The sequence below is a fragment of the Tupaia chinensis genome, unplaced genomic scaffold, assembly GCF_000334495.1.
Source record: "Tupaia chinensis unplaced genomic scaffold, TupChi_1.0 Scaffold144899_1, whole genome shotgun sequence".
In the NCBI taxonomy this organism is placed as follows: Eukaryota; Metazoa; Chordata; class Mammalia; order Scandentia; family Tupaiidae; genus Tupaia; species Tupaia belangeri.
In genome coordinates, this window is record NW_006204759.1 from 3,928,006 (window position 1) to 3,940,040 (window position 12,035).

Genomic DNA, 12,035 nt, shown 5'->3' on the forward strand with positions numbered 1-12,035 from the left:
CCCCCCATCCCACCACCATGCACAGCCCAGGAACCAGCAGGCCCCAGCCCTGGGCCCCAGAAGCCAAACCCCACATACTTGGAGAAGTTGAATTTGGGGAAACGAATGTAGTTCTTTATGTAAATGGTGAACTCTTCAGCCTCCTTCAGGAGTGGCTTCCTGAAAACCAACCCAGGACGGCCTGTCCAGGAGGCCCAGCCCTGCCCGCCGCCCTCCGCAATACCTCCCCGGGAGGCCGCTCCCTGGCTCCCCTGGAGCCTTTGTCCAGGATAGTGAATGTCCTCACGTTGGGGTGGCCCCAGGCCTCTCTGGGCCATCCTGACTTCTCCCTCAGAAGGAGGCCCCAAGGATGGCTGCGTCTCTGCCCTCAGGCTGGGACCCACTGTACATAGAAGGAGACTTCAAGGATGGCTGTGTCTCTGCCCTCAGGCTGGGACCCACTGTACAGGACTAGGAAACTCCTCGGTCCCAAGGCCACAGCCACTCACTCCGGCCTGACCCCGCTCTCCACTGGGCACCAGGCGAAGATCTCACAGGTACCCGTGGCTGAGTTCCCCTCCAGCAGGCAGCGGCCAGTCTTCACTCCTGGAGAAGGACAGGGACAATGCCAGGAGCCTCCCAACTCCAAGTCCCCCTTCTCGGCCCGCAGCCCCAGGCCCTTACCGTGCCCAGTGGCAATAGCCTGGCCAGGGTAGCAGTCACTGTCCTTGGAGCATGTGCTGTCAGGAATGTCTTCTCTCTACAGGGAGAGGAAGGGCCCCCAGGTCGGAGCCAGGTCCACCCAGTGGTTAGAACAGGGTCTCCTCTCCAGCCTGAGGCCACACACCCTTTGAGAACCTGCCTCTGCTCCACATGTGTGGGTACCATTGCACACAGTCTCCAGAGACCATTGGAGCAGATAGAAACCCCTGCTTCAGGAGAGGGGGTGACCCCAACCCCTGCTAGAGGATCTCCAGCCCCCTCTCCGACCCCCATGCCAAATCTGACCTCAGCACAGGTGTCTTGCCGCTGGTTGGGGGTCACGATCAGGTTGGTAATCACGAAGAAGACATTCTCTCCCTGAGGGACCAGAGAGAGATTGAGGAAGCTCCTCCTGCCTCTTGGGACCCTTCTTCTGGGACTGCTAGGCAGGATGCGGGCCTCTGCATGGGCACAGGGGGCCATGGGGTCACCAAATGGGTGGACTCTGCCCACCTGCCTGCTCACCCTGCAGTCCCTGGGCAGGCGTCCTTCGATAGGTCTCTCCTGGGCCCACAAAACCCAACTGCCCCCACCCCATGAGTCCCTATTCTGACCTCAGCCTCTAAGTCTGAGATCCAAGCCCAGATGTGGAAGAAAAATAGGGCAGAAATAGGCCCCCCCAGGCCTGGCCCAGGGTGGCTGCAAACAGGCTGGGGAGTTATTCTCAGGGGCAGGGGTATCTAAGGGAGAGGTTTCCTGTGCCAGACACCTGGCTCAAAATGACTTGACAGTTCCCTGGGCCCAATTTGATCTCGGCAGACTCAGAGATCACTGGGGACAGTCATACATGGCACCGTCAAGGAGGGCAGGGGCTTGGTGGGGGACAAGGATCTGTACAGGTCTCTATCTGTGAACTCTGGCAGCCGTCCTGGACCAAGGGAGACGATGGCTGGGCGTCCCTGGGCACCCACGCAGCTTCCCATGTGCTTCTCCCAAGCCAGGCCCTGAAGGCCTGGACCCCTGTGGTGCTAGGTGGGGTCTCCGACCTGGGATGGGATGACGTAGTCAGAGACATCCCAGAGCCGCTCTCCGAGCTCCGAGGTATTGGTGAAGGCCACGCCCTTGACTTTGGTGACGACGGCACTCTGCAGGGAGGTGTCGACATCTTGGTAGCCCTTCTTAACCAGGAACACCCATCTGCAGAAAGCAGGCAGCAGGTGAGCATCAGCCACAGTGTCCCCTTCCGGGAAGCTTCCCCAGGCCACAACAACTCCTAAGTGGGGTGGGGACAGGCCCAGGGCCGCACCTGCCCCTCTAGCTCCTGGGCAGAGATCACTGGGGCCCCACCGCTGCCCAAATCCCCGTCCTGCAAGCAGCAGACAAGACAAGGAGCCCCAGGGGTGAGGACTCTCTGATACAAAGACCTCAGGAGCTCTGACCCCAAACCTGGGCAGGCCGGGATGAGACGGGCACAGCCACATGTACTGCTGCGTGACCTCCTGCGAGCCAGCGGAAACTGGGAGCCTGCGTTTCCCACACGCAGCGCGGAGAGCTTACATGGCGCCTCCCTCCAGGGGGTGGGGGGATGGCTGGATCAGATGGTGCATAACCAGGAAGCTTTGGACAAACCCAAACATTCCGAAAGTAAGAGTACCAAACCCTGCATCCTTTGATACCAAAAGGATAAAGAACGCAAGAAAAAATAGGTAAGTTAGAGCTCTCCAAAATTAAAAACTTTGGGGGCCGGCAGGTGGCGTGGTGGTTGAGGACACTGGACTCTCACATGGCCGACCATAGTTCAAGTCCTGGACCTGGAGGCTTGCTCTCTCATGTTCCCACTCTCTCCTTCTCTCTTGCTCTGTCCCTCTCTGGTCAAAATAAAAAAATGAAATAAATGAATGAATAAATAAAAAACAAAATAATTCTTTAAAAAAAAAAAAGCTTAGGGAGCCAGCTCCATGGGCTAACGGTTAAAGGCGCCAGATTCCACATGAAGGACTGTCCAGTTTGAATTCCAGCCCCATCGACAGCTTGGGAAACATGTCAGGCATGTGTGTACAAGCCCCAGATGCTGGCGGGATGGAGAAATAGAGAAGAGATTGGACCATGACCATGGCCCATGGCGGGGAGGGGTGCATGTACCCTTCTTCCTCCCTGGCACTCTCTGGCAAGTGCATGTATCCTCTGACAAATTTAAAAAAAATTCAAAATGTTTGTGCAGCAAGGGACACTATCAAGAAAGTGAAAAGACAACCACTGAATGGGAGAATCATTTGCAGGTAATATATCCAGTAAGAGTCCAGTACCCAGAATACACAAGAGAACGTCAAAAAGTTTATAGAAAATGGAATTAAAGTACAGGTTTATTTTGGTTCAAAGAAAATTTTAAATCCAGCACAGTTTTTCATAATACACATTTTTCAGGAGGTTTTTAAAAACAATTGTGTAAAGATTTGTTATACCTTGGGACCAGCAGATGGCATAATGGTTACGCTGCTGGACTCCCATATAGCCGACCACAGTTTGAGTCCCAGACCTGGCGCTTAAAACTCATGCTGGGTGCATATGTGTGTATGCCCAAAATTCTGAGAGGAGAATGGAGAAGGGATTGAGGCGTGGACATCCCCCCTGGGGGGGATTTCTCACTTTCTGTCTTTCTGTCTCCTCTCCGGGGAGCACATACGCCCTCTAGCAAAAATCTTTCACAAAAAAGAAGTATTACAATTCAACAATAGAAAAGACAAATAACCCAGTTTAAAATGATTAAAGGAGGGGCCAGCAGATGGCGTAGTAGTTACATTGCTGGACTCCCACATGGCCAACCACTGTTTGAGTCTAGGACTTCGTGGCTTGAAAATCACACTGGGGACGTGTGCATGTGTGCCCAAGATCCCAGGCGGAGGGGGATTGCAGTGTGGCCATCCCCCTACGAGGTGATTTCTCACTTTCCCTCTCACTGTTTCTGTCTCTCTCTCCAGTGAGTGCACATGCCCTAAGGCAAAAACCTCTCAAAAAAAAAAAAAAAGATTAAAGGGATTGAAGAGACATTTCTAAAAAAAATAAAAAGATTAAAGTTATTGAAGAGACATTGCTTTTCTATTCTTTTCTTTTCTTTTTTTGTAGAGGTTTTTGCTATAGGGCGCGTGCGCTCGCCAGACAGAGAGAGAGAGACATAGAGACAGAAAGCAAGAAATCACCCCCCAGGGGGGATGGTCACGCCGCAATCCCTTCTCGATTCTCCTCTCAGGTTCTTGGGTATGCACGCACATGCGCCCAGCGTGAGTTTTAAGCCACCGGGTCCAAGACGCGAACCGCGGGTGACTACGTCGGAGTCCAGCGACATAGCCATTACGCTAACTGCTGATTCCCAAGAGACATTTCTCAAAAAAAAAAAAAAGTATACTAATGACCAATAAGCACATGAAATAATGCTCACCATCATTAGTCACTAGGGAAAGGCAAATCAATACCATGATGTGGTATCACTTCACCCTCACTAGGATGACTGTAATAAAACCCACAGTGACATGTTGGCTAGGATGTAGAACCTCGTACATTGTTGATGGAAATGTAAAATGAGGTAGCTACCATGGGACAGAGCTGGGCAGTTCCTCAAAAAGTTAGTTATCATATCATATGACCTGTCAATTTTATTCCTAAATATTTATCTAAGAGAACTGAAAACATATATCCACTGGACCAGCCAGGTGGCAAGGTGGTTAAGGTGGCTGGATCCCATATGGCTGACTTTGTGGTTTTAGTCCTAGACATGGAGGCTTGGGAATCATGCCAGGTGCATGCATGTGTGGGCCCAAAATCCCGAGAGGAGAATGGAGGAGAAGGGATTATAGAGTGGCCATCCCTCCGAGGGGTAATTTCTTTTTCTCTCTCTCTCTCTGTGTGTGTGTGTGTGTGTGTGTGTGTGTGCCTCTGTGTGTGTGTGTGTGTGTGTGTGTCTGCCTCTGTTTGGTGAGTACAATAGCAAAACAAAAACATATGTTCACACCAAAACTTGCACATAAATGTTCTTGGCACCATTATTTTTTTAAAGAATTATTTATTTAATTTTATCCATTCATTTATTTATTTTAATTTGACCAGAGAGAAACACACACAGAGAGAGGGAGGGAAAGTGAGAAAGCAAGCCACCAGGTCCAGGACTTGAACCGCAATCGGCCATGTGGGAGTATCCAGCACCTTAACCACCACACCACCTGCTGGTCCCTTAGCACCATTATTCGCGATAACCAAAAGGTGGAAACAATCCAAACGTCCACCGACTGAAGAGTGGATAAACAAAATGTGGCCCACCCGTACAACGGGATACTGTCCAGCCATGGAAAGGAATGAGGCCCTGCTGTGGCGGCAGTCACCACTGCACAGGTGGGGCAGCACGGGGAGCCCGGGCTCAGACCCGGGTCAACCTCCACAGGTCAGGAGCCGTGGCATGTGCCTGTGGTCCCAGCAAGCGGAAAGGCTACAGCAAAGGACTGCAATGGCAAGACCCTGCCCCAAATACCTAGTGCTCACACGCTCCCTCTTCTCTCGCTTATAAAACAAAACAAAAGGGATGAAGTACTGACACATGCTCCTAAACGGACGCGTCTCGGAAACAGCACGCTAAGTGAGAGAGGCCAGGCCACAGGCTGCACGACGTCCTTTGTGTGAGGTGACCGGAAGAGACCTAGTCTTACCGCTAGAGAGTAGTTCACTGATGGCCAGGGAGGGTCACCACTGGTACGAGATACAGGTTTCTTTTGGGGTGATGAAACAGTTCTGGAATTCCACAGCGGTGATTGTGGTACAGCATTGTGAGTGTTCTAAGGAGCACCAGAACGTATCATTTTAAAGGTTTAAAATGTATAGACAAATGTCTACCCTCCCAGGAAGAAAAAGGGACTGACCCCAAATGGTGAGGTATATGCTGTGTGAATCTTATCTCAGCGATCGAATGTTTTGTTTTTGTTTTAGATTCTGAAAACTCTGTCACCTGCTTTATTTCGGGAGAAGGGTAAGAAGAAAAAAGACTCATTCGGATATGAGGGACAGCTAAACTGAAAGCAACAGCAGCAGCAAAGTGAGGCCTCTGAGGTTTTTCTTTTTTCTTTTTTAATTTTTTTTTTTGAGAGGTTTTTGCTATAGGGTGTGTGCGCTCGCCAGACAGACAGAGACAAACAGAGAGACAGAAAGTGAGAACTTACCCTCTAAGGGGGATGGCCACGCCACAATCCCTTCTCCTCCATTCTCCTCTTGGGATCTTGGGCACGCACGCACACGCGCCTGGCGTGAGTTTAAGCCACCAGGTCTAGGACTCGAACTGCAGTCGGCTACATGGGAGTTCAGCAACATAGCCATTATGCTAACTGCTGGTCCCACCTCTGAGGTTTTTCTGATCCCTAAGAGGATACTGGAACTTCCTTGTTTGAAGATTTAAAAGTTTGAATTTTTCCCAAGAGCAAGATCATCCATTTTTGCTGGGATAAAAGAATAAAGAACAACAAACTCAATAGCACCAAATGGGATTTTAACACAGAAAACAGAGCCAGATTTCAGCTTTCAAATGCAAATTTTTTACATTAAAATATGTTTATAAATCGTGGATGTTTTTCCTCTGGATTCAACCTTTCTTCCTCCCCTAACAGGAGCCCTAGGAACCTAAGGAGCATGTTCATCCCTAACCAGATATACAATCCAGCCACCCCTCCAAATCTGATTACTAATGCACTAGACTCAGGGCTGCCCCAAGGGAGGACTGCAGTAACTACGCTCTCAGGAAGAATGGATATTGCGAATGCCACCGGTCAAAGAGTCAAACGCTGTGCACTGGGTCCAGGATGACTTGCACACCCTGTTCACTGCGCAGTTTCCGACCACCATGGACAGGAGAGTCTTGGAACACCAGTCTCACTCGATGACGTGCATGTCCATGCTCACACTGATAGTAAACAGGGTAAATACCATTCCCATGACAACTGGAATAAAGATGAAATTGAGGGCAGTGACCTGCAGGAGGCAGCAGTCCTGGTGTGGGTTGGCGTGGACATCTTCATGCTGAGTGGGAGGCTGCCCTCCTCCCATACATTTGCTCTTTAACCTGGGGGACTGTGTTTTGAACTTGAACTCCCACAGTAATTCCTGTCTGTTTCCAATCATCTTTCTGCACCAGAAGAGTAAACATTTGGAATTCTTTAATGTGCTGGGAGTGCTTTCTGGAATGGCTGGGTTCTTGGAGATTCACGCAGCAAATGGCTCATACATACAGTACAGAGGTCGGCTCACGCACGCCGGAAGACAGCGCAGCTTCTCCATTGACTCTGGTCGCAGGCGCAAAGGCAGAGAAGCATCCAGCGTGTAGTGCCTTCGGTACATCCTGGTCCAAAAGGCAGCAGTGCAAGTGACAGTCCAGGCATTCTTACAGATCAGGGGAAAATCCACAATGTCCTCAGGACGGATGTAGGAGGCCAGCAATAGCCAAATATCCATGGGATACTCTTCCCCTCCAGCCCCATCCACGTCTTCTTGTGCCTCTTGCTTTTCACTTCCCGGGAGACAGTTCTCTCATGGATGCTTTCCTCCAGGGCTTCCACCTCATCACTGCAGTCAATGATGTCACAGGGCTCACCAGCCCCAGAGAGAGCCTCCTCTGCAGGAACTTGGGAGGCCAAGCCACAAAGAGATTTTACTTCCTGCAAAAATGCTGAATGGCGTTGGCGACAGCTTTCTTGACCTGTCCAGACCTCATGACTACCAGATCTGAGTTGGCATAATCCGCCATGGTTACTCGACCAGAGCAGGCGTCGTGTGCCAGATACTTAAGTCACTTCCCTCTTTTGGGCATGGCGACTATGTCCAGGCAGGGCTGGCCTAACAGCCAGGACCCCAGGCCATGTCTCCAGAGGGAGAGCCAGCCCCGGAGCCACAGGCCAGCTCCACCCAGCTCCGAGGCCATCCGGCACCGGAGGCCACTACTCTCCTCTATGATCAAATATTAAAAAAGAAAAATCCTGTACTCTTCAAAAGAAGAAAGGTCCATCATGAAATACAAAACAAACAAACAAGCAAAAAAATACCTCAAACCTCAGGAATAAGTACAGATTACAAAGTAAGAGACTAAGAAGAGAAGCCAGCAGTTGGCACGCTGGTTAAGGCACTAGACTCCCAAATGGCCAACCACGGTTGAGTCCTGGACCTGGCAACTTGCTTTCCCACTTTCCCTCTGTATATGTGTATCTCTCTGGTCAAATTTAAATAAATAAATAAAGCATTCTTTCTTTCTTTTTTTTTTTTTTTGGAGAGGTTTTTGCTATAGGGCACATGCATTCGCCAGAAAGACAGAGAGAGACAGAGAGATAGAAAGTGAGAAATCATCCCCCAGGGAGGATGGCCATGCCGCAATCTCTTCTCCTCCATTCTCGTACCAGGAGCTTGTGCACGCACGCACATGTGCCCTTCGTGAGTTTAAGTCACCGGGTCCAGGACTTGAACTGCAGTCGACTACATGGGAGTTCAGCGACATAGCTATTATGCTAACTGCTGGTCCCAAAAAAGCATTATTTTTAACAAAAGAGAGACTAAGAAGACACAACAACTGAATGCAAGGTATGATTTCAGATTTTCTTTTGTTTAAAAATAATGATTGAGACAGTTTACATAAAAGACTGTACTTTGGGGACCAGCAGCTGGCGTAATGGCTATGTCACTGGACTCCCATATAGTCGATCGCAGATCAAGTCCCAGACCTGGAAGCTTAAACTCACACCAGGAGCATGTGTGCGTGCGTGCCCAAGATCCCGAGAGGAGAATGGGGGAGAAGGGATTGTGGCGTGGCCATCCCCCTGGGAGGTGATTTCTCACTTTCTGTTTCTCTGCCTTTCTGGCGAGCGCACATGCCCTATAGCAAAAACCTCTCAAAAAAAAAAGAAAGAAAGAAAGACTGTACTTTGGATAATGTAATGTTAATGTTAGTTTCCTAACTTTCATATTGCACTTAGTAAAATGAGGGAATCCCTGCTCTCCCCGCTAGTGAGGACCAGCAAGAAGGTAGCCATCTGCAAGCCAAGAAGAGAGCCCTCATCAGAACCAGACCATGCTGCCACCCTGATCTTGGACTTCCGGCCTCCAGAACTGTGAGAAGTATATTTCTCTTGTTTAAGCCGAAAAAGAGAGAGAGAATTCCTTGTTTTCAAGAAATACACCCAGAACTATTGGGTTCTTGGAAAAGTCATGACACATTTTGCATAGAAAAACATGAATAGAGGGGCCAGCAGATGGCATAATGGTTATGTTGCTGGATTCCCATGTAGGAAACAGTGGTTCGAGTCCTGGACCTGGCAGCTTAAAACTCATGCTGGGCACATGTGCATGAATGCCCAAAAACCCGAGAAGAGAATGGAGAAGAGGGGATGACGGCAATGGGCATCCCCTCTGTGGAGTGATTTCCCTCTTTCTGTCTCTCTGTCTCTTTGGTGAGCATACACACTCTATAGCAAAAATCTCTCTTTAAAAATGAAGAAAAGCATATTAAAAGAAAAATACATCATGACTTTACCAACTCAATATTTAGAAGAGGAGGGGCCCACACCTGCAACTTACTCTAATAGTTCAGGAAAAATTACATGTACACACGCACTAAGAGAGAGGGAGAGCACAACCCAAATGGTAAATGTTAACATTTGAGGAGTACAGGAAGACATTTAACTTCTTCTTCTTTTTTTTTTTTTTTTTGGAGAGGTTTTTGCTATAGGGCACGTGCGCTCGCCAGACAGCGAGAGACATAGAGACAGAAAGCGAGAAATCACCCCCCAGGGGGGATGGTCACGCTGCAATCCCTTCTCCTCCATTCTCCTCTCAAGATCCTGGGCACACACGCACACGCGCCCAGTGTGAGTTTTAAGCCACCGGGTCTGGGACGGGAACCGCGGTCAACTACGTGGGAGTCCAGCGACATAGCCATTACGCTAACTGCTGGTTCCCAACATTTAACTTCTTATACTATTCTCAAAACTTTTCTGTAAGTCTAAAATTGTGTCTTTTTAATAATTATCTTCTTTAATTTTATTTATTGTTATTATTTTTTCATTTGACGAGAGAGAGAAAGAGAGAAAGCAAGGCACCTGGTCTGGGACCCAAGCCCCGGTCAGCCATGTGGGAGTCCAATGCCTTAACCACCATGCCACCTGCTAATCCCCGAAAATAATATCAAAACACAAAACAGATTTTTATTTATTTATTTACTTACTTATTTTTAAATAATTATTTTATTGAACTTTATTTAGTTATGTATTTTAATTTGACCAGAGAGGGACAGAGTGAGAGAGGAAAAGAGAGAAAGCAAGCCACCAGGTCCAGGACTCGAACCACAGTCGGACATGTGGGAATCCAGCGCCCTTAACCACCTTGCCACCTGCCAGCCCCTTCATATTTTTATTTTTAAGAGCAATTTTTGCTAAAGGGCACGTGTGCTCACCAGAGACAGAAAGCAAGAAATCATCCCCTGGGAGGATGGCCACGCCATAATCCCTTCTCCATTCTCCTCTTGGGATTTTTGGGCATGCATGCACACGTGCCCAGCATGAGTTTTAAGCTTCCTGGTTTGAGACTCAAACTGCGGTCAACTATGTAGGAGTCCAATAATGTAACTGCTATGCCACCTGCTGGTCTCAAAACATATTTTTTTTAAGTGCGATGACATGTGTGAACTCTTTAGTACAGTGTGTGCCTGGCACAGAGGAAGCTGCCAATGAGCAGGTCCAGGTTGACATTGCCGATTGTTCCAGACGTGCAGGTGAAGCCTCCTTGGTAGTTGGGGAAACTAAGTCTCGAGAGAGGAATGCACCTGCCTGAGGGCCTGCAGTGAGTGGGCGCAACGCCCTGCTCTTCCCCGGGCTCTCCATACTGCAGCTACCAGCCAGATTTGCCCACCCTCTTCATCTCTGGGATGCCCTGGGCCCCTGGCTGTCACACCTCCAAGGAACTCTGAGAGGGCCATGATCAGCCAAGCAGCCATTTTAGCTGGGCCTGGCCCAGATAGAAACAAGCCAAATACTCAACTCCATTCACTCACTCATTATTTCATACCTCTTCCCTAAGCAGAAAAGTGATGCCAGGTCCCACACTCATGGCATCTCCAGACTGGTGAGGAGTCATAGACATAAGGCAAATGATCCCCCAAATAAGCTTATAACCACCCTGTGGGAATGCCAGAGAGGAAAGGAGAAAGGGTTACCCTAGACCCTGGGTCTGGAGGGTAAGGGGGCGCTAACGAAGCAAAGGGCCAGAGGCATGCCTGGCTGAAGAACAGCACGTGCAAAGGGCCTGGGGGAGATGACCAGGTGCCCTGGGATGGAGCGTAGGGAATGCTGCGAGTTTGGCCTCCAGGAGGGAGCAAGGTGAGATCAGGGCTGCCCTCCCGGAAGAAACAGGAGAGGCTCACCAGCAGTCGCTGAATGAGGAAAAGTAGGTGCATCTCAACTGTCCGGTGCTACTTCCTCCTGCCACCTGTTCCCACCCGCAGGAGTGCTCCAAACAGAGCGTGGCTGAGCCTCCCAGAGAGCTGCCCCTCCGGTTGGCAGAAAGTAGAGGAACGGGGACAGCTGCTCCGGGTCCGGGATAAGAGGCCTCTGGGCATGACCCCAGCTGGATAGGAGAGGCTGGCCAGGGGTGGGGGGAATGGAGAACGGAGATGGGGAACATGCCAGGCTGATGAGTTGTCCCAGCCTGGAGGATGGCACTGACGCTCCGTGATTATAAATAACCTACCCAGAGCCTGGGCCAGCTGCCAGCCCAGGGCCCACGGAGACTCCTGGGGTGAAAGCTGCCCTGGACCCCCCTGCATCCCTGCCTCCTTCCCATGGCCCTAACCATGGGGGTCTCAAGCCCTGGGAGAAGCCCCTCATGGAAAGCCTGAGAAGTCAAGGAATCCAGAAACCCCTGTCCACATCTCACCTCCACCGGCTCAGTAGGCGCCTTCCTTACCCCCACTCCACACTTACACCCAAGGGCCCGAGAATGGCCCCTCCCCAAGCAGGGTCATAGATCCCCAGCCACAGAGAAACCTCGTGCCTCCGCGCAAGTTCCAGGACCCTGGAGAGGGGCGCGTCCGCGAGCTTCCGCCCTCTCCGCCCGCCTTCCCCGGCCCCGCACCCTCCTTCCCGAGAGTCCGGAGAACTCACAGGACCAGGTAGGCCAGGATGGAGATCTGCAGCGTCCGGTGGAGCAGGCCCACCTTCTTGTTCTTGGCGACGACGTACTTTATGGTCTTGTAGTCGAACAGCGACAGGCAGAAGCCCCTCCAGCCCGCCCGCTCCATGGTGCTGCCGGAGCTGCGCCTGAACCAGCGCACGTGTGCCGCATGA

General features: G+C 50.5%; 1 protein-coding gene and 1 pseudogene across 1 annotated transcript in view; both read right to left on the minus strand.

Moving 5' to 3' along the window:
- P2RX5 (purinergic receptor P2X 5) overlaps positions 1–11,998 on the minus strand; it is a gene marked incomplete at its 3' end in the record, with an annotated part of 17,650 nt that extends 5,652 nt beyond the window's left edge. Inside the window, exons 1-6 of the mRNA XM_006167624.2 lie at positions 11,853–11,998; positions 1,728–1,878; positions 988–1,059; positions 664–739; positions 489–585; positions 79–159 (exon numbers count right to left, since the gene is read on the minus strand). Of these exons, the coding sequence (XP_006167686.1) occupies positions 79–159; positions 489–585; positions 664–739; positions 988–1,059; positions 1,728–1,878; positions 11,853–11,989 (614 nt within the window). The remainder of the gene's footprint in view (positions 1–78; positions 160–488; positions 586–663; positions 740–987; positions 1,060–1,727; positions 1,879–11,852) is intronic.
- On the minus strand, positions 6,443–7,630 carry LOC102475797 (transmembrane protein 183A-like; annotated as a pseudogene).
- Positions 11,999–12,035: the final 37 nt, after the last annotated feature.